The sequence below is a fragment of the Megalops cyprinoides genome, chromosome 2, assembly GCF_013368585.1.
Source record: "Megalops cyprinoides isolate fMegCyp1 chromosome 2, fMegCyp1.pri, whole genome shotgun sequence".
In the NCBI taxonomy this organism is placed as follows: Eukaryota; Metazoa; Chordata; class Actinopteri; order Elopiformes; family Megalopidae; genus Megalops; species Megalops cyprinoides.
The window spans coordinates 51,214,545-51,235,000 of NC_050584.1; the positions used below are offsets into that span (position 1 = coordinate 51,214,545).

General features: G+C 41.8%; 2 protein-coding genes across 4 annotated transcripts in view; both read right to left on the bottom strand.

Moving 5' to 3' along the window:
• Nucleotides 1-1,389: 1,389 nt before the first annotated feature.
• Nucleotides 1,390-14,101, bottom strand: fam20b (FAM20B glycosaminoglycan xylosylkinase). 3 transcript variants are annotated; one of them, XM_036521700.1, is made up of 8 exons: nucleotides 13,857-14,101; nucleotides 9,012-9,527; nucleotides 7,886-7,972; nucleotides 7,571-7,680; nucleotides 5,664-5,835; nucleotides 5,229-5,420; nucleotides 4,534-4,593; nucleotides 1,390-2,548 (listed from the first exon to the last, which is right to left on the bottom strand). In XM_036521700.1, the coding sequence occupies exons 2-8, from the start codon at nucleotides 9,386-9,388 to the stop codon at nucleotides 2,317-2,319; spliced, it is 1,230 nt and encodes a 409-aa protein (XP_036377593.1). In that variant the 5' UTR covers nucleotides 9,389-9,527; nucleotides 13,857-14,101; the 3' UTR covers nucleotides 1,390-2,316. The 3 variants fall into 3 exon arrangements, with proteins under 3 accessions (XP_036377593.1, XP_036377594.1, XP_036377595.1); XM_036521701.1 differs by lacking the exon at nucleotides 13,857-14,101 and adding an exon at nucleotides 12,974-13,107; XM_036521702.1 differs by lacking the exon at nucleotides 13,857-14,101 and adding an exon at nucleotides 12,364-12,529.
• A 5,748-nt stretch (nucleotides 14,102-19,849) lies between these two features.
• The window catches only part of ralgps2 (Ral GEF with PH domain and SH3 binding motif 2), a 57,995-nt gene continuing 57,388 nt past the window's right edge, over nucleotides 19,850-20,456 (bottom strand). The window contains exon 19 of the mRNA XM_036518083.1: nucleotides 19,850-20,456. This exon is cut by the window's right edge and continues 692 nt beyond it. The gene's annotated coding sequence lies outside the window, so the exon portion shown is untranslated.

Consider the following 20,456-nt stretch of genomic DNA (forward strand, 5'->3'; position numbering starts at 1 on the left):
AACACCCCCTGCAGATATAAAGCAGAACAGCAGCATCAAGAAAACAAAAACAGCACATGCATGTGTTCAGGGTGTCAGAGTGGATGGAACCATTCAATATGATGAAACTCACATAATGTTTTACCAACAGTCTCTAGAAAATGAACAATCCTCAGTCTCCAGTGAAAAATATTAAAAGAAAATGTGTACTAGAACAAACAGCATAAATGAAAAAAACATCGGTGTCACTTCATTGCAAATGATCAAAGGCAACGTAAATAAAAAGTAGCATGAATTTATGAAATATTAACCCCAGAATCATTTTATATATATATATATATATATATATATATATATATATATATATATATATATATATATATATATACATACATATATATACACAGTGACTACTAGTCAAAAGTCTGGACACACCTGATCTAAAGACTTCTGCTTAAATGCTTGAAAATATAGTGAAGCTGATGCCTATGTTTGAGTTTCCTTCCTCAAAAAAAAAAGTGGCTACTTTAAAGAATCTAAAACGTAAGGTAGTTTTGATTTGTTTAACACTTTTTGGTCACTGCATAATTCCATTTGTGCTATTTCATAGTTTTGATGTCTTTACTATTACTCTGAAATGTGGAAAATAAAAATAAAAATCCCTTCTACGAGTAGGTGCGTCCAAACGTTTGACTGATACTGTATACATAAAATATACTACACAAAAGCATAAAGTAAATGCTATGCTGCAAACCCAACAAAACCACAGGTATCTTACTATAATGAAAGCTTCATCCTATTTTCATAGGGCCTTGAAATACTACTTATCTTTAACCTCTATATATGCTGACCTTGTCTGAACCAGCTTCACAGTTATGACCTGTGTACATTGCTATGACATTGGCTTTATAAGGAACATTTCATTTCAGTTCCTATGTGAGCAAAGCGCTTTCCCTGAGCAGCTTCACTTGAGATGCAGATGTGTTAATGGCCACAGCACAGACAATGTAGTTTATAGAAGTCTTTCTTCCTCCATTTTAGGCAGATGTGATATTAGTGATATTAGTGAAATCTCAATCTATGCATGGAAAGCACTGGCATTAATATCGGAGACAAAGAACTGGAATTTCTGCAAAAAAGTTCCATTTAATTACAACTTCTGGTGAAACCACAAAAATGACTGCATTAATTTAGAAAACAAGGTATTGGGGAAAAATCAGCAAAAACCCAGGATACTGTTTGCACAAGCTACCACAGCCCATACTGATCCATGCCAATCATCAAGGCAGGTCTTACCAAAATCTGTCCAAGCCCTTGAGGAGAAAAATGAATTACATATGTTATTATGTGTTGTACTATATATATATATAGATGTTGTATTATACGTTGTACTATATATATAGACCTGGCAAAAATGGAACTTTAATGGAACTTTAATTTAATTAAAACCCACAATTAATTCCAGTTTTAATGACGAGGCAGATACAAATTTAAACATTTAATCTTTAATAAAGAAAAGGTTCCTTATTAAGCCCTTATAGTACCTTCCATACTTTACCCTGCCCCAAAATGTCCATGGTCCTACCTGGAGATCAGCAGCAAACCCAACCCTAATGCCCCCATTCCTCATTCCCCCAACCCCAATCCCAACCCAAACCCCACCCCATCTCAATATACAGTACTGTAATTAAATCTGACACTATATTAGGTTTCTTTTAATATTATTATTCTTATTATTACAATCCTTATTTATTAATATTATTTCACAATTAGTACTGTACACGTTCAGTTCATAGATTCACTCTTCAACACTGCAAGCAGACTTTGCTCACATCGGTCATTCTCAATGTGGGAGAATTCGCTCCCCCACTCTCCTCTCCACAGACGTCTGTCTGAAGAGTGTTTATTCAGTGTTTATTCCTGGCACAAGTGCATGTCACTGTGAGCACACTGGGACTAAGGCCTCCGATTTCCCTGGCTCAATGAGTCCTGAGTCTACAACAGTAATTCCAATGGCGACGGTACTCTTCTGAAGAGGCTCTGAATCAGAAACTTTGGCATTCCCCATGTTCACACTTAAAAACACCCGCTACGGTTACTAAAAGTTTACCGCTTGGGACATCTGTTCTGTTGCATCAGTGGGTGAGAGGGGTGGAGAATCAGAGCGCTTTAAAATGTGTCCACTTGACTCCTTCATTCACTACCCCTCTCTTCTCTCTGTCAGTGTGATCTGTGGGGCACTAGCCTGCCCCATCTGCACTGTGGCGCCGGGGGGGTTGGCGTTAACGTCCGGACTCCGTGTCTCCCAGCCCCCCGCTCCTCACTGTGCCCCTGTCCCTAGGGGTGCGGCAGGTTCATGCGGTCCTCGATCAGGGTGTTGTCGGGGCCCTGCGTCTCTATGCACTGCCGCACGGTGGCCAGGATGCCGATGAGCCGGCGGTCCAGGGCGGCCAGGTGAGGCTCGGCCAGCACGGGGGCGATGGGGTCGTGCGCCGTGGCCTGTCGCATGGCGGCGCTCAGGGCTCCGCTCCGCAGCAGGTTGAGACGGTTCCACGTGGACACGCGTATCCTGAGGACAGAGGGACAGCACCGCGCTCAACACCCGAGACATCCTCTTATACAACACGCCCCTGACACCTGCACACACCCCCCAACACAGCTTCCCCCGAAATAGCTAGCTGTCAGACATTTACATTTACATTTATTCATTTGGCAGATACTTTTATCTAAAGCGACTTACAAGTGAGGTACAATAGACCAATCTCACAAAAAAGTTCAGGACAGTTCTTTTGAGGCAAGTGAAAACACAGTTCATACTACACAGTTCATTACATGGAGAAGCAGACCAACTGACCGGCACAGACATGCAATTCGGCACAGCACTGTGCTTAGACAAAGATTATTCCCTATTATCAAAAATGACCTATTATTCTGTTCTGTCTTCTAACGTTGTTTCTACAAAGAAAACACTGACACCTTGTGGGGAACCTTGCTGAAACACCATTGGTATTGATTCAGAGTTTAGCTTGTGATGGTAGTTGTCTAACCTATTTTTCCACTCAAACTGCTCATTCATTGTTAATGTCTGCTCTAATGGTTTAAGAGGTGGAGGCAGATGACTGGTATGGTAGAAATGAAGGGAATTTTGTGAAATGTATGCGTTCCAAACCACATAGGAAATATAAAAATATGTATTTTTTTTTTAAATATCTAGGACTACAGGTGTTCTAGACAATTCTTACCCTCCACAGGCTCATTAAGACAGCCATAAAACAACACTGTGTGTTTTCTTAAATTAAGCACAATACATTCTGTTGCCCAGCCATCCATGTGCAGCTGGGAACTTCAACAACGGTCAAGAGGTTACTGGAGATTCACTAATAGAGCTAATGGACAACTCCAGTAACCCATCAAGTATTAAACGTTGTTTAATAATCGTGTTGCGAATACAGCTGATATGGTGATGTACACATACACGTACACGACACACACACGATTCATACATTAGTCATTTTTTATGCCCCATTACAACTGCTTGCATGAGACTGATTAACTGTCAACCAGTTAAGTCAAGCTTTCATCATATCATCTGAATTATGCAGACAAACCCACATCCCATCAGTATTTGTCAGCTAATGTAAGAATGCACTTATTCTATGATCTCCTGCAGCCAGACTTCCAGCTGTTCGTTTCCTTCTCTGAACTCGAACTCATAGGTTTTGTACTTTCTTTCACCTTCTGCTTTACATATTTATATTCTGTTTCAACTATAACTGTATTCCTCATTTATTCATTAATTCATTTCACGTTTGTCTTGTTTTAGATAGTTTGCAGATGTAGTTTGTCTTTGTCTAGCTGGTTTCGTTTCACCATGGGTTTGTCTTCATTGTTAAACTCATTTTATTAATATTAACCAACATATTAATTACATCATTGTCTTGTCTGTACTTTGCATCAACAAACTGAGCTCAAACAGGGATCTCACGTTATTAAATTTGATATTCGTTGCAAAATAACTACGCTCACCAAATGACAGGTGCTTCTCAGGTAATAGCAATATTGCATAAATGGTGTCCTCTTTGAGGACAGCCATGTCCTCAACATAAATTATGCCCTTTCTGAGGACAGGCAGGTTCCCTACACATGTTTACCAGAACAGCAATTGACACAGCACGCTGGAAATCATCAACTAAATTAAATGCAAGCAGGCAAATCAAATTTATGTAATGATATTTAACAAGGGGAAATACCAAATAATATCTGACCTGAGTTAGCGTGCCTGCAGTACATCCTTTGATATGGATGATGCTGCTGATGGATATAGTGAGTGATAGTTGGTAGTTACATAGTAAATGGCTGAAGTGAATGAGCATGAGCTCATATCCACATAGCGCGGGGGGTGGGGGGTGTCGATGCAAATTAGGGCTGACCAGTAAACTCATCTCAGAAGGACAAAGAGGGATGGAGAGTGGATTAACTGACCCAAGAGACACTCTCTCTGGCTGTCTGAATCTGTGTGTGTGTGTGTGTGTGTGTGTGTGTATGTGTACTCACATGCAACACTGATACAGCGGGGCCAGAATACTCCTCTCGTCAAGGGCTGCATTTCCAAAGCTGCAAACAGGAAAGAAAATGAACAGTCAGTTTAGCAACAGCAGCACTGACCGTTTCATATGGCAATACATTCATCAATAACAGATCTACATCAGACATGGATGAGTTTATTCCACCCTGTTTACATACAAAGGGGGGGGGGGGGGGGGGGGGGGGGGGCAGAAGGAGGCAATAGAGGAAGACAAAGACAGAAGAATGGCCTCTGAAAAATGAGTGAGAGACTGCTTTCCATTGAATGACATATGGATACTATAGCCTTATTCATCGTTTATCCACCAATTCGTTTCATTTGCCTTTCTTTGAGTTTTTCTAGTTCATTTCATTTTGTCAATGTCTGTCTTCGTTGTTGTAATTAAACAATGACCTTTTTTTTTATTAACTACAATGTTGCCTCATCTGAATTTTACTATTGACAAGCTGAGCTCTAACTGACTTGAGATCTCACTTTCTCAATTTTATTTTAGTTGTAGAATTCTACTGTCTGATGACTGATGCATCTCAGGGGATAGTGATATTCCCAACGTAGACTGTGCCCTGTCCGAGAAAACCCATGCTCCCTATAGCTCGTAACCTAAAGGAGAGAACCATTGCAAGTATAGTCACCTTGAGCACCAAAAAGGATCAGCTTAACGCACCTTTTGGCATTGTCCAGAAGGATGAGCATGCTTGCGCCTCCATCATCCTGGAAGCTCTCGTAATGATGGCGGTCGGCGTTCCCGATAAGGTAGTCAAAGATGGCCGTGTCGATGACATCCAGGAGCCTGGGGCCCGCGTCATAGGGGGGCATCTTCTTGACAGCCTCACAGTAGCTCTCATCGTACTCCCACCTGAGGGAACACATGGGAAAGCTCTGCTCAGAACAAGGCACGCACCCTTACCCTCACTCTGGAAACAGCACAATTACCACCAGTTCAAAGCACAAGTCCATTTCAAAGGGCACCGTCAAAACAATGTGAAATAACCCCACAGCATTTCTGTGCAGCCCCACATGGGCTTCGTCATTCTGACACTGTGCTCAACACACAGTGCGCCTCAGCTTCCGGAGCACTCGGTAAAGAAGGCTGCCTCACCTGGCCAGTTTGCCCTCTCTGTAGGTGCGTCCCCAGGGGTGCCGGTGCTTCTGCAGGGGCCACACATCTGGGAGCCAGAGGGTGACAGAACCCTCCATCACCTCCCCCTCAGCGCACGCCGGCTCGCTCTCACGGCAGTAGTAGCACTTGCCGTAGAAGCAGGTGTTGTTCCCTGAAAGAGACGGTCACACGTCATGAGTGGAGCTGCTGGGACTGGGTTTGTGCTAGTAATTGCATTGTAACTGGGTTTATGTGACATACGTGTGTATGGAGGGAATATGTGTGGAACAGATTCTGGACCCGTGAAATCTGAGCATGCCTCAGAGGTCCACTCTGATGAATGAATATACATATATATGTATATACATGTCTCTTTACATTAAAGAGTTAATTAGTCCAGGGTAAGGGTTAGCCACCAAAATGTTTTCTTTAATAACAATGAAATTACTTTGCACTGCTAAGACAAGGCTTCATACTAAATCACTTACCCAAATTGGAATCTGTTTACAAATATTGTTGTATTTAACAAGTGCATGTCAACAGTGTCCCCACTGACTCAAACCCATGTTCTTCTGGTCATAAACCCAGAATCAAAGCAGTATTCACATTCTTTTTGACAATGCTCTTTATCCAAATTCATGTTAAGCTGACAGTCAGTCAAGACGCCAGGAGCCATACCAGTCTTCTGCCAGATGGCTGAGGCTAAGTGAGGCTGTGCTTATTAGTGCTTGGTGTCTGGTAGTGGTGGTGAACGCAAACCACTCCCACTTCACTCTAAAGCTTTAAGATATGCTTGAAATAAACTATATAAAGCACTCCATTGTTACTGTAATTAGCGAAGGACTACACTGCATTGTAAAAAGAAATGTGTGTTGAAATGAAGCTGTTTGTGGAGTAAATTCCAATTCTAAAACAAACAGAAGAATTATTTTCCTTTCTGATTGCTCCCAGAACAGGATGGGAGACAAACAAAAGTAAGGTGATGAAGTAAAGAACATTACTCCAAAAGTCAACATTTAAAGATATAAAACACTTAATCCCAAATGTAAACCCTTCAAGCAAACATTCAATAAATAATTCATATATTTAAATATTTTTCCCAAGCACAGTGCAATTCCTTATAAACAAATTCCATTCTGATCATGAGCTTTATAAGAGTCATGTTTTTCCCCCAGAATATATTCACAGCAACTTCTGAGGCAGTCTATCCAAAAATTTGAAGGTTAATATCTCCAGAAAATAAGTTTACATGCTTAAAATATCAGTATGCCTCTTCTGCATTATTGTGAAACAGTATCAGAGAAAAACGGACTCCTCAGAATGCGATATAACACAAGCATATATATAAAACTTTATAGCAACTTCGCCAAATCCATTTTTATTTTACATTTTACGGTTGATATGACCCAACTGGGGTATGCGGGTACACATCAAAAGTGAATACTGCAACTATGAAGATCCTCAGGGCATGTAGCCGGTCTACAAGACACAAGAGACACCATTGCCTTCAGACAGGTAGCACTGTCTGAATTTGCAAGGCACTCACTTAAAAAAGATGAAGTTTGGACTCAATATTATATTGCACAAGGGTAAACAGTTACTGTTGCTACAGTTCTTGATTCTTCCTTTGCTTCCCCTATACATATAAATAGAAAATCCTGGAAAAACTCCTGAAATCCTAACAACTCCTGAAAAAGGTGACATTCCATAAACTGAAACTACTCACTTCGCAAGCTCACTTTGCATGTGGTTGTGCAATCATTGGTTACGTATACACACAGTAATACTTGAGAATACTCGAGTTAACATATTTCATGAGTGGAAGCAGAAAAATTGTATACCATGAGTTCCACAGATATTACATAACAGTTAACCTACATTATCTGATGGAGGGGGTGGAGACTCACCCTGCATGAGAAAAGTGCTCAAGAGCTGATCTGTAGCCACTGGCTTGATCTCTGTGCGCAGGTTCACAAACCTCCCGACCACTAGAGGAGCTCTCCTGAAACCAAGGATCCTGGTAGACAGAGTGGGGGTGTCGTGACACAAAAATAGTTATGCTATAAACATATCAAGGTGAAAACCTTAACATAACCTCTAAGAACGTATAATGTAATTCTGTTTTGTGTCCTCAATTACATTCCCATCATGGCAAACAGCAAGACAGCATGAACTTAGTTACCGCTTCAAAAAAGCCAGCAAGAGGCTCACAGGTGAAATACCTGTCCAAGTGAAAGGCCGCCACCTCAGCGTTGTGTCTGTCGTAACCTGCATATGGCTCCCCCTCTACCACATAATCGCGACTGTACCTGAAAGAGGAGACCAGGCACATATGCAATTCAAATGAGTCTGTAAAGCAGCAGAAGCCAACCCAAATGCATACAGTAACATACACGTAGACACACACACAGACAAACAGCAATAAGCACACACAACATACATAGCTACATAATATAACTTCTTAACATTTTCATTTAAGTATTTAAAATGAAGGTGTAAATTGAATTAATGATGTACAAATGTGCAGAACGGGACACTTAGTGACATTTAGAGACTGAAAAGTTACTTTGTCTACTGGTGGCAGATGATCTTACTCAGAAACCATAAACTACATCCATAAACTACAATTTTTAGATAATATGCATTTACACATCTGGATATTTACTGAGGTGATTCAGGATATGTGCAATGCCCATTGGGTACAACAGCAATGGCTAACCTGAGAAATGAACCAGCAACGTTTGGGTTACAAGCCCTTTTTCTTAGTCTTCTGTAGATTGTACACAACTGTCCAAGATGACTAATCATAAACTGAACACTGATCAAACTAGCTGGCACAAAACCCTTCCACAGTATATTCGGATCATACTTTACATGCTAACTGGTACTCACACATTCAACATCACCCACAATGCCTAGCATATCATAGGAGCAGCAAACTTGTAACTGACAACAAAGAACAAGTATCTCTCCATAATCATCACTAAGCACTGCACATTCTATACCTAGAACCATTCTACATGTGCTATACCATATTGAAATGGCATTGCTCAGAAAATTTTGGGTTTATTGAAGGGGAGATTGCTATGCCATTCTCCCATTATCCCAAAACTTTTGTTTTTTTTTTTTGAGAGGCAGGATTGTTCTAAATAATGCTATGCCATTATCGCAAAATACGCTTTGTATTTAAGTGTCACAATGACAAGAAATGCTGTGGCTGGCCCCAAAACCTTACTGTCTTTCTAGGTCACCGATAATGCCAAGCTTGAAAGCAGAGTCCTTTTGCTCCTGTGAGGGCAGCAAAATGACACATGCATCTGACTCTTTGTCTTCAGCTTTGGATCTCACCTCTTGGGCTTAAAGACCACCTTCTGTCCACCATCCAGCACTAAGAGGGCCTTCAGCTGGGTGCCCTTGTAGCCCACGTCAGCTCTCTCCACCCGGGCGCTGGCGAGAGCCGTGAGCACCGCCGCCATCTCCGGCGTGTCGTCCGGGTACACCTCCCGGGGCCCCACCCACTGCGCCGCCACCTCCCAGGGCGACTGCAAGGTGTGGGTGAGCCGCGCCCCTTTGGCCAGCTGCAGCCCCGCCTCCATCTTCCGGAAGGCGCGCAGGTCCCTCCGGCTGGCCGCCGAGCCCTCGCCCCCGTCCAGCAGGAAGACCTTCGCCAGTCCCAGCAGCAGCAGCACGGCGCACAGGACAACCACTCGCTGCTTCAGCTTCATGTCTCCGTCCGCTCCCGGCTCTGACTCTGGCTGCCTTCGTCTTACCCCTGGGACATGGCACTGCTCTCGGCCCTCCCCCCCCCTTTGTTGTGTGACCGGCACCCTCTCCCTCACTCTCGCTCCGGCCGTCCCTGGTCAACTGTCGGAACAGGGACAGGGTTACGGGTAAGGGATCGATAATACAGATGGCAGAAAAGGTGAGCAAAAATCATCAAAATCCCTCCCTCCAAGCAGTATTAATTTTAATTTGCTCTCTCTCTTCCAAAACTATTTCAGTCTGGCCAAGTTTTGACCCTTGCTTTAATCAGCATCACACAGGAAACTTAATTACAAGGCTAATTCAAATGATCTAAGAAGCTCTAAGCGAAATGTTCCTGTCTAATTAAATAAACTTGATTCAGTTAAAAATAGCATACACTGGACCACACACCTACATTTGAGTTGCCAGTGCAAAAATTAACTACACAGAGAAGCTGAACTGACAAAGAAAAGATGCCAGCTTAAGAGAAATTACCCTCATTTTAAAACAGCATACTGGGACAGATTCAAAGCTTTACGGGGAATAAATGGCCACAAAAAAGCCAAGCAGTCAGCATAAAACAGCAGGAGGATGTTTATGATTGTTACTGCAACTGTGTGCCATAATTAACACAAATGATACTGATAAACATGCAGCAGTCTTGAGAATGCTTGCACGTACAAGGAAGGAGTACCGGAACTCTCATCAGTCACCATTAATCCACTCAGAAAAATCTATCCCAGTGTATGAGGCACCCCTAACAGAAACTGCATTTGACAGGTGCAGCACTCTTCTGCCTGCTCACAGTATGGAAGTGCGAGACAGTGCTGTGCTGTCCCTGGTCTCTTTATGCTCTCTCTTACTCTGATTATCATCAGACTCATTCAGTCGTCCCAGAAAGACAAGATCACAAGGAGACAAGAGATGATGGACATAGGTGTCGTGTCATCTTTCCATCCATCTCTACCCATGTCAAAATCAAGCAAGGTGAGGTTTAAACTGCTTTAGCCAGCAACATTTCGGTCCTGTGAGATCACGCAACTGGTCAGTGGGAATATACAAACTGCTGGAAAATACAGAACAGGTGATCATGTGTATAAATTTTCGCACTGCACTGAATTCACACTTTCAGCAGTTTCCAGCATGATTTTCATTTTGCATAATGTATTATGCTGCTTTCCTGTGGTGCCATGTGCCAGATTTCTTCACAAAGATTAAGGTTCTTATCTGTCAGACTTTCTGCTACAGCACAGTCTGTCTACAGCTCCAGCACCCAGCCTGCCTGTAAGTACCAAACACCATACTGTCTGCAGTACTACCGGTACAAAGCTGCACGTCTGACAAGGCAGATCACTAGCAGGAAAACACTCAAAAAAGAATGACCCAAGCAACTTAATCTGCTAAACAGCCTGTCAAGCATCTTAAGAATCAGACCAATATGGATCATTCCCTTGCATTTTTAGAGGATGCAAAAATGGAGATGGGAACTACCTGGTATCGACAATCTGACAATGAAAGAGGTGACAGCCTTTCAACAGAGAGGAGAAAATGCTTTCTCATGACACATGAACCTTTTTGTCATTAGTATAATGAGAAAGATGCCCTCCCTGTCCTTCTGAATACAAAACACTGACATAGGACCAGCCTATGCTCACGTTAACCTGGAGTCCAGACAGGGGCAGCAGACTGCAGACCTGAGAGATGCCTCATGAATGCTCGACAATGGAATGTCTCCCAGCTGGTTCCCCTCGCTGCTGAGAGTGACGGTTATACTCATAAAGGTCGGGATTTTTTGAATGGATTTTTTAAATTCATTTCTGGGGGGGGGGGGGGGGGGGGAAGAATGTGGTCCCACTAAACTTCCCAGTGAGCCAATACTGCATTATCAAGAAAGACAGAGAGAGTTAATGACCAAAGGCAAACAGATAAAAACACCCAAAAGGCAAACAGTGGAGAGAGAAGTATCAGTGGCCACAGAGTGCAAATCAGGTCTTCTGGCCTTCTCCCTTGTGATTTACTGAACTCTCCGTCTCCCACCTCACCTCCCTCCAAATTATCCCTGTGTGGTTAACTGGTTCTGAGTTCAGCTCTGCAAAAGGACAACTTACTTTTCAAATACTAAGTTCACTTATTGACAATGCAGTATAAAATACTAAGTTTTAAAATACGTTATTGTTGATGGTTTTCCTCTTCCATGCATAACAACTGAGAGTGCGGATTTGTTCCACTTTTCCAATACTCTTCTAACAGGACGTACCACCAGTAGACTAGACATCTTACAGATACCTTCAAAGTAGAATGCTGTTGCGTTCACCAGTAAGATGTAGGCTTAGGTGGGAAGGTATCACCATGCGAAAGTGAGAAATGTTGCTTTGCAGGACGGGTTGCTTTAAGTGTAAATGTACAGGGAGCTGACTGACAAACTCCATTTCAGTGATGTAACTAACTGGAATTTTACATTACATTATCGCCATTTAGCAGACGCTCTTTCCCAGAGCGACTTACATAGGTTACAGTTTTTTAAACAATGTTATCCATTTATACAGCTGGATATTCACAGATGCAATTGTGGGTTAAGTACCTTGCCCAAAGGTACAGCAGCAGTGCCCCAGTGGGGAATCAAACCGACAACCTTTCGGTTACAAGTCCGACTCCTTTAACCACTATGCTACACTGCCGCTCCTTTGAATTTGAAGGGAATATTTTACTCCTGATTCTATACCGTACAATTTTCATTTAAATTAAAAGCAAAGTATTTTGCCAGGTTTGCACATGCTCAATGAATGTTAGCATTACAATCGAATGTAGGAAAACACTTGATTCGCTGCTTCCTCTTAAGCCAGCGAGTGATATACGGACCATTTTCTGCCTTATCTAAAATCTCGATGTATAGCTTGCCGACCAACGGATGGCATAAACTATGGTTACACTTGTTAACGTTAGTGTATATACCTACCTGACTGCCCCATTAGCTATTCCTAGTGGCTTCCTGAAGATTTAAGAGCGTCACGTTTCATTTGCAACTAAAGAGCTAGCTAGCTAGCTACAGTAGCCACAACATACACAACATCAGTAACCAGAAAAGGGTCGAGCATATCAGTAAGGTTTCAACAACCTAACTAACGCGCTAGTCAAATTGGACATGAATTTGCATGCATTAGTTTCATAAATCAAGAAGGACCATGAACCGCACTGCATATATTAAATTAATGTAATAGAGTAAAAGTCACTCGTTTCTGTTCACCAGCTAGCAAACTAATGTTAGCTAAACCACTAAAGGAGCCACGCAAGCACGAGCTAGTTTGCTAGCTGCTGGATACCCGTACAATTCGGTCTTTCATTCACTGCTTTCATTGCTAGCATTACCAGTACCGTGTCATAACTCGTCCCCACCAGGTTGTAGCGGCCTGCAATCCCTGCGGGCCGGCGAATTTTCCCACCCAGTAAAGCGACTGCAGTGCCCGGGTTGAGTTCCCTTGCAATCCACGGCTATCGGTACAACTTATGTAACTCTGCATTCTGCATTCGTACGATTAGACCAAAACGCACATAGCAAGATAGCTTACCTTATCTGACTGACGCTCGACAGCTGGCTCGCCGACTGGCTAACTAACGCATTTTAAGAGAAAAGAGAAATACATCTTCTGAATAGCTACCGAGTTGGTTAAATAACGTTAGCTAGCGAACAATGTCAAACACTGACGCCATTTCTTCCAATGGTTAGCTAGCAAGCTATGAAACAAAAATTAAAGCACCTCCCTTGTTTAAATGTTATGCGGAGACATTTAACTTACAGATACCTAGCACGCTATCTACTATATCCGACGTTATCTAGCTAGCCATGATATAGGTTCTTCACAACCTAGCAGGCTTTATTAGTCGCCAACCACTATAAAAGCGTCTGGAGAATTGAATCGATTGCCTCTGACCGACGTAAAATCAAAATATTGAAATCATTCATTCACAGCTAGCTAGCTAACGTTAGCTGCCTCCACAGAGGATGTTCTCTGCACCCATGAAACCACGTCAATTCTTGCTAGTTAGCTGCCTGCTAGCTAGCTGCACCACATTACATTGGCTTTATAATTTGCTGATAACTCGCTGGCTAGCTACATTGTGCTCGAAACTATGGCTCAGCAACCCGCTGACACAATAACAGAATATATAGAGCTGCTAGGTAAGTGGCACATTACATATTTTGAGATTACACAGCTAACTACATAACATTTGCCAATTATTTCATTTCTGCCGTATGAGCTAACCGGCAAGAGTATTTTCCGTTCGGTCTATGTGGCTAGCTAGCTAGCTATCAAGATGTTGCACGTTCAGTATGATGCATTGACTTGCCTTCTCGTCACCGCTGGAGAACCAGTACCCGTCACTGTCCAAAAATGTTAAATTGTCAAATAGAGGAGATTTATAGATGTTCTGTGTAATCTATTATCTTACACTTCTAGCGTTCCCCTTCTCTGTCTTATCCTCTGCTGTTCCCCCCTCTTTACTCCTGGATACACACTTCCTCATGCAAAAATTCCACGCCGCCTCATCCCTTAAAGTGAAAATGCACCCTTATGTTTCATTTAAATCATGTACAGAAGACTACCCCGATATCCATACAATATCACCGAATTAATTGTACAAACTGAAGTCGATTAGACGCCGTCAGTTCCTTAGCGTCTCAGATATGTGTGAACGGAAACGATCAATTGCTGCCAAATAACGTTAACAAGACAATGCTTTTCTTGAGCAAGGATGCTGTGACATACCTCTACCGTGCTTCTAATTAACATCGACTGTTTTTGTAAGCCAGTTTGTTTTGGGGTGCTCCAAAAATGTTGATAAACCTTTTATAAAAGGTTTTCCTTTATGAAAAATCATTTTATTACTTTAAAGTGTGAGCCTTTATTTTTAACATATAGATTATAAATGTAACAAATATTAAATGTGCGCTGTATTTGCTTTGTAGGGTGACTTTCGGTATTCAAGTCTTAAAATTTGTGAGGTGGCAGTGTGGTGCAGTGGTCAAGGAACTGTATTTGTCACCTGAAGGTTGCAGGGGGGAGTCCAGGTGGGACACTTCCATTGTATCTTTGAGCAAGCAATCCAAATTGCATCTCTACATACCCAGCTGTGTAAATGGATGTGAGGCATAAAAGTTGTCCAAGGTAACAGCAACTGGCATAACAATGAATAGAGATGGAAGGTGGGAGGGTACATTCTCTTTGGTGTCAAAATCACAAGGATACAGACCAACACACATTACTGTAGCTTCACACAAAACAAACCGCTCATGTCACACAAGCAGTCATTTAATTCCACCTCGAACGCACAATACGTAAAATTTCATTTGACCCTTCTCTCATGTTCATGCATGGTTACCATCTGCACACCAGGGGGTAGTGGTGTACCACTTTATATTCAAAGTGGAGTCTTGCATGCTCCATCCGCATTGATGTAATATTTGAACTACGTGCAGCACCCGCATTCTGCATTTTATATCAAATTAAAAACAGTTTTCTGATATTGCTGCAGTGTGAATTAACACTGTGAGTCTGTTAGTCAATGGCCAACAAATAACCCGGCGACAATTTCATGGGTATGTGGGAGCTGTACTGCACATGTAGGAGTCGTCGGTCTGAGAGCCACATGAGGCAGAGAGGCCTGCCAGGACAGGCTTTACACATAATCCCAGTAATCTTCCAAAAGTGGCTCCCTTTCCAGGACAATCTTGACCTTGTTTTGGCAACACTTCCCTTCCACAGCTCCCCCCATATACAGGCTTAGTGTAGACATCTTTCCTTTCTAAAAACCTTTGCTAAGAGCACTGAGAGGAGGATGAACGTCCCTCAAGCCGCCCTCCTTCTGTTCAATGAAGATGTCTGTCCGCCCACAAAGTTGACACCTCTTGCTGCAAGGCCTGTCTGTGGGTTACCCCCACAGCAGATACACTGTATGTGTTTGTACCTAATACACAGGAATAAAACAGCCTGCCACAGATCTGATTTAACCCATCACACATGTAACTGTAGTGTGAACATTAGCATCAGTAGTTATAAAAAAAAAGTAATACCTTTGCTCACAATCATGTTTTTCCTCATCATGCCATCAGTCACAGGAAGTGAATGTCAGCTAAGGAGCATGGCCTCTGGAAACTGGAAAATTGTGGTTGACACAAAAAATATCTTTCAATAAGTAAAATTCAGTGTTATTACAGTTTAGATTTCATCACGTTGAGCCAGCAGACACACTCTTGTGAATCTCAAGTAAACATCAGGAAGTCATTAAGCAATGACAATTATTCCATTAAATGCTATTTACTTAATAAGCTGGCACAGTGACACATTTCACACCTGTATAGCTGGTGAAAAAAGTTTTCTATGTAGGAGGAAAAAAACAGTCCAGCAGGCATGATATCAAAGTAAAACAGCAGCAAGTTGGAATTACAGAAAGTATATAATTCATTCTGTTTGTGTTCTTTTCATTGCATCAGTGCATCCAATACATTGTGATTTATGGAGTGGACAGAGCGTACGCTGCCACAGTAGTAAAGAAGCGGGGACAAAGGCAACAGTTCACCTCCAAGAAAAGCGGGTCGGAACCAAGCAATCTAAGTGCCTCTTGGTGTGGGAGACAGATTGCTTCCCAGCTGATGTGCTGCCTCAGTGTGGGGCTCTGTGCATTGTTGCAGGTTCATTTTAGAAAGAACCACTTCAGTTCTTTATGCTTTAGTTCAATGAAAAATAAAATGTCAGAGGCAAGAGTTTAACAATTCAAGTAGTTTTATTTCAGTAGGAAAGATTATAGTTTAGTCAGTACCTAAAGTGTCAAAACGCTAGCTTATGTGCAAACACACTGTAAAACCTCACCAATTCACACTCATACAAACACACTGGTGTGCAGCCTCAAACTTGTAAATTTTGTTTCTTGTCTTTAAAAAATTAAAAACAAACAAGAGAATAAAAGGACCAAGTGTTTATTGTTTTCTCTCATCTTGAACCCAGGAGCACATCTCTCAGATCAAAGGTCATAGTGCTTAGCTAGGGTCTTGGACAAAGAACTGGGACTGGCAGACAAAGACGGGGCACAGATTTAGAGGGGATGGGGGCTCATTGGAATGGCACATAGACACCTCAAGTCACCTGATCCAAAAGTGTTGGGTGACATGACATCCTAAACAGTTCATTCATCAGCAGCCCAACATTACAGTCACACCATAAACTGTGGTTCCAGAATGAATGATATCCATCTCAAGGTCATAAAGCACAAAACTGGACATTACCCCTATCATCCAAGCTCAATCAACTGGCATCCAATGGAGACTCAATCTCATTTTGTGGGAGACTTACAAAACATGTCAAGGGGATATAAATTCAAAAGCAAATTTACCCTGTTAATATACACAGGTCATTGTGCATTAGTACATATAAACAGTGTAGGTTTGAGTTACAAAGTATGAATCTCACAAAAAAAGGATTAGATACACACACACTCATGACAGACATCTTCCTCACCAAGTTTATCTGGCTGCATTGTCTCAGCAAGTTTTCAACCACCTTTTTTTGTGGCAGTTCCTTTAATTACTTCAGTTTGGTATGTTTCATCCTAAATTAAAGCTAGTGCACTTCCACACCTACTGCGCAAGCAGGCAGTAATGCAGACACATCCAGCAAGGGAGAAAGAAGATAAACAGATGCAGCTGGATGGGGTTGCAGTTTGTCTGCACTACTGCTCTGAGTGCTGGAGCGGAGGTCCCAGAGGCCATGTGTGTCCTATTACCCACAAGGAATGATTGCACAGTAATGAGAGGAGCGGAACGAAGATCAGGAGATAGATTACTCTGCTCCCGGCAATCCATGCTGTTACTTAGGCTACCGTCCTTCCTTATAATTGCAGGGTGGACTGACTTCTCGGCTGGTTTTTAAAGGGCGTTTAATGGGAACGACAGCCAATGTTTAGTAAATGTTACTGAAAATGATGGGAAGAGTACCAAAATGTGCCATTGCTGACAATGCCATTTCATTTCTTTCTCCAAATACTTTTAAAGGGCGAGAATCAGGCAACCAAAGATCAAATGAAATCTATCGACTGAAGTGTCTTGCAGATCTGCGGTAAGAGCGTCCCTTTTTGAGGGACAATCCTGAAGCTTGTGCAATGTCTGCCACCTTGTTACAAATCCAGAATAGAGAGCAACACCAGGGGAAGTGCACTCCCACTGTGGGGACCGAGCAGAGAGCCCAATGCAGGCTGTACCGACTGCACATCCAAATATTAACTGTTTGGAACACAAAACAGAAAATGTGATTCCAACTCTGCAAATGCACTTAAACACTTGCAGCAGGATGCAGAAGGCACCTGGTGTTCTCGTCATGTGTTGAGGAATCTGGGAGCTGGTAAACTCTGAACTTTTCCAATGTGAAATACATTTCATACCATTTAAAACTCTGGCATTTGGCATTTGAGACCCAAATAATATTCAATACACACGTAAAGCACTGTCAAATTCTTAAATTGACTGCATTCATCACAACTCATACCACCACAGAATCACTGACTCCAGCTACACTCAGAATGGATTCTCCTAGAAAAAGTCCTTATTAAAGCAATGACAAAATCTGGATGCGACAGGGATTCTCTGCCCCCCCTTTTCAATGGTCTGTCGGCTTGGAAAACGCACTGAAGTGAGTCACAAGGTGTGCTTATTAAATCTCAAGTTAAAAAAATAGATATATTTACACATGTACTATATGGTGTACAGACACCACCACAAACACATCCACGCAGAGTTTTCTGAAGAGATGGGTTGCGCCAGGAATCTCTACTCTAAACCGCTAAGTCTCCCAGAGCCTATCATTACAGTCGAATACATCCACATTCTTTTGTCCTCACTCTCATCCTATTTGAAACACCGCCCATCTCTTCTCAGCTATCTTGGTTGCCACTCCTACTGTCTTCAGCATAACCCACTCCTCCCTCTTCTCCACCCACTAAATGAGGCCAGCTTGCCAAGCTCCACCTGTTGGGGGATAATACTGTATTTCCATGGCTCTACTGAGGGAAGGAAAAAAAAACACCACTTCAGAGGAGTAGATAGGCAGTAATGTAACATTACTTAAAAGTCATAACATACACTAACAAAATAAGAATAGAAGAATGAAATTAATAAAACATAAAGCAAAAATCTTAGCTTGAAGTGGCAAAAGATGAAGAATTGTGCACTGAATCTCCTCAAATAAATGAGCAGAAGACCATACACAGAATATACAGTCATTATGATATAGTTTTATATTTTTGCTCATGTGTTTAATATGGGGTCGTCTTCTCAATCATCTCTTGGGGCCCCAAAGAAGGGAGAGGAATCCAAGTGTACTGGTGATTAGGGTCTTTCACCGCTAGATTCATCTCAGACTGAGGTGCAATTTACAAAAACAGAAAAGCTTGAAGCATGGAATATGATGCTGGACCTCGACTAGTCATTCTTGTAAACGCACGTAGAGAGGAAACAAAAAAAAAATAAAAACAAAACCGGTTCTGTAATCGGTTGTATTCCGGTTCTGTGATCTGTTGTACGATTCTTGGACCTGTACGAGCTCTCACGCCCTAGAAGTACAATCCCCATCCAACGGTCATAACAGTTTGGAGGCTTAGAGGCTTCCTATATCGAAGACACCATTCCTCAAATGAAAAGAAAAAAAAAAACGATTTGTTCTAACACTTTTGTTCCCAAGGGAGGTAAAATGAGTTCAGTGAGTGCCTAGCACATAACCACACACCCATGTTATTAGATGTGGGGTCAAACTCAGCACATCTGCCAAACCAGTGCCATACCCCGTAAACACACCCAGGGTATCAACCCACAATCAAACTAAATCCACCAACGAACACCTAAAAGTGAAAAAGGTCAAATACTATACAAAATAACAAAAAAGACACACAGTAAATAAAGGGTACAAAAATAACAAAATAAAAAAACAGGAATCAACTAACATAACATGTAAATGTAACTAAAATAAAATGTAACTAAAAATAAAAATAAAAATAACCTAGACACGTGCAAGTTATTCCTACTCTATAATACTGCCAATTAACCCCCCAAAAAAGGACACGTATAAAGCATGTCAAAACCCCAAAATACAAAGGGATTATGACTGGCTCCACAATAGCTTTGTGTTGCTGCTGCTGAGTGGTTGCTGTTCACATGTGGAGAGTTTGGAGCTCCGATTCCCCTCTGTCTCCCAGTCTCCAAGCAAAAAAAAAAAAAAAAAAAAAAAAAACAATTTAATAATAATAATTAAAAAAATAAAATCAGCTTTTTGGAGAGCAAACTGAAAATCATTTGTCCTTTCACAGCTTTCACAAGTGGTTAGTGTGTTATTTGGTGGACGAGACCTCACCAAGGTAAACACATGAAAGTAATGTCAGCAGAGACTCTCACATACACACACACACACACACACATTTTGTTTTAAAGATAACCCAAATGTGACCAGGTCATCGTAACAGTTCAGAAAAATCAGTTTGGTTTTTATAGTACCTCTGGGAGCTTAGTTCAGGTGCCAGAAAAGAATATCTACATATACAGTATAGGAGTACAGGCAAGGCGGAAGGCATGGGGGGTGCATGGGAGGTCCTCTATACGGTAAGTGTGTGTCTAATTATTGTGTGTTTACAATCTCCAGTGCTCTTGGTGAAAACAGATTAGTAAAAAAAAAAGTGGTTAAAAAGTCCCAATGAACTCAGGGTCATCTGGAAAACATAATATTGCATTTCCCATTTCCTCTGAGTTGAGGTGTTGGAGTAAATCTCATTTATCACAGGACAAAGACAGGGAACAAAGAGTGATCTACCTCAGAATCCCAAGGAAAGGTGCCTGGAGATGATCAGCTGGAAATCACAGGCAACCAGAGGCCTTTTGTTCTGAGTTTTGCAAATATTAGAGCACGTGAAGTTTCCCAAAAAATGTGTAGAAAACCTTGAGTCCATACTTCCTTGAGCCCCACTGTGCTGTGAGTAGACGATCATTTTTTTTTTTTTTTTTTTTTGCAAGAGAGG

Excerpts from the sequence above, each read along its gene's own strand:
- fam20b (XM_036521700.1), bottom strand. The coding sequence starts at position 9,388 with ATGAAGCTGAAGCAGCGAGTGGTTGTCCTGTGCGCCGTGCTGCTGCTG. Across the intron at positions 7,973-9,011 it reads GTGGTCTTTAAGCCCAAGAG|GTACAGTCGCGATTATGTGG; the intron begins GTGAGATCCAAA and ends CTCCTCTTTCAG. Across the intron at positions 5,421-5,663 it reads AGAGAGGGCAAACTGGCCAG|GTGGGAGTACGATGAGAGCT; the intron begins GTGAGGCAGCCT and ends GTGTTCCCTCAG.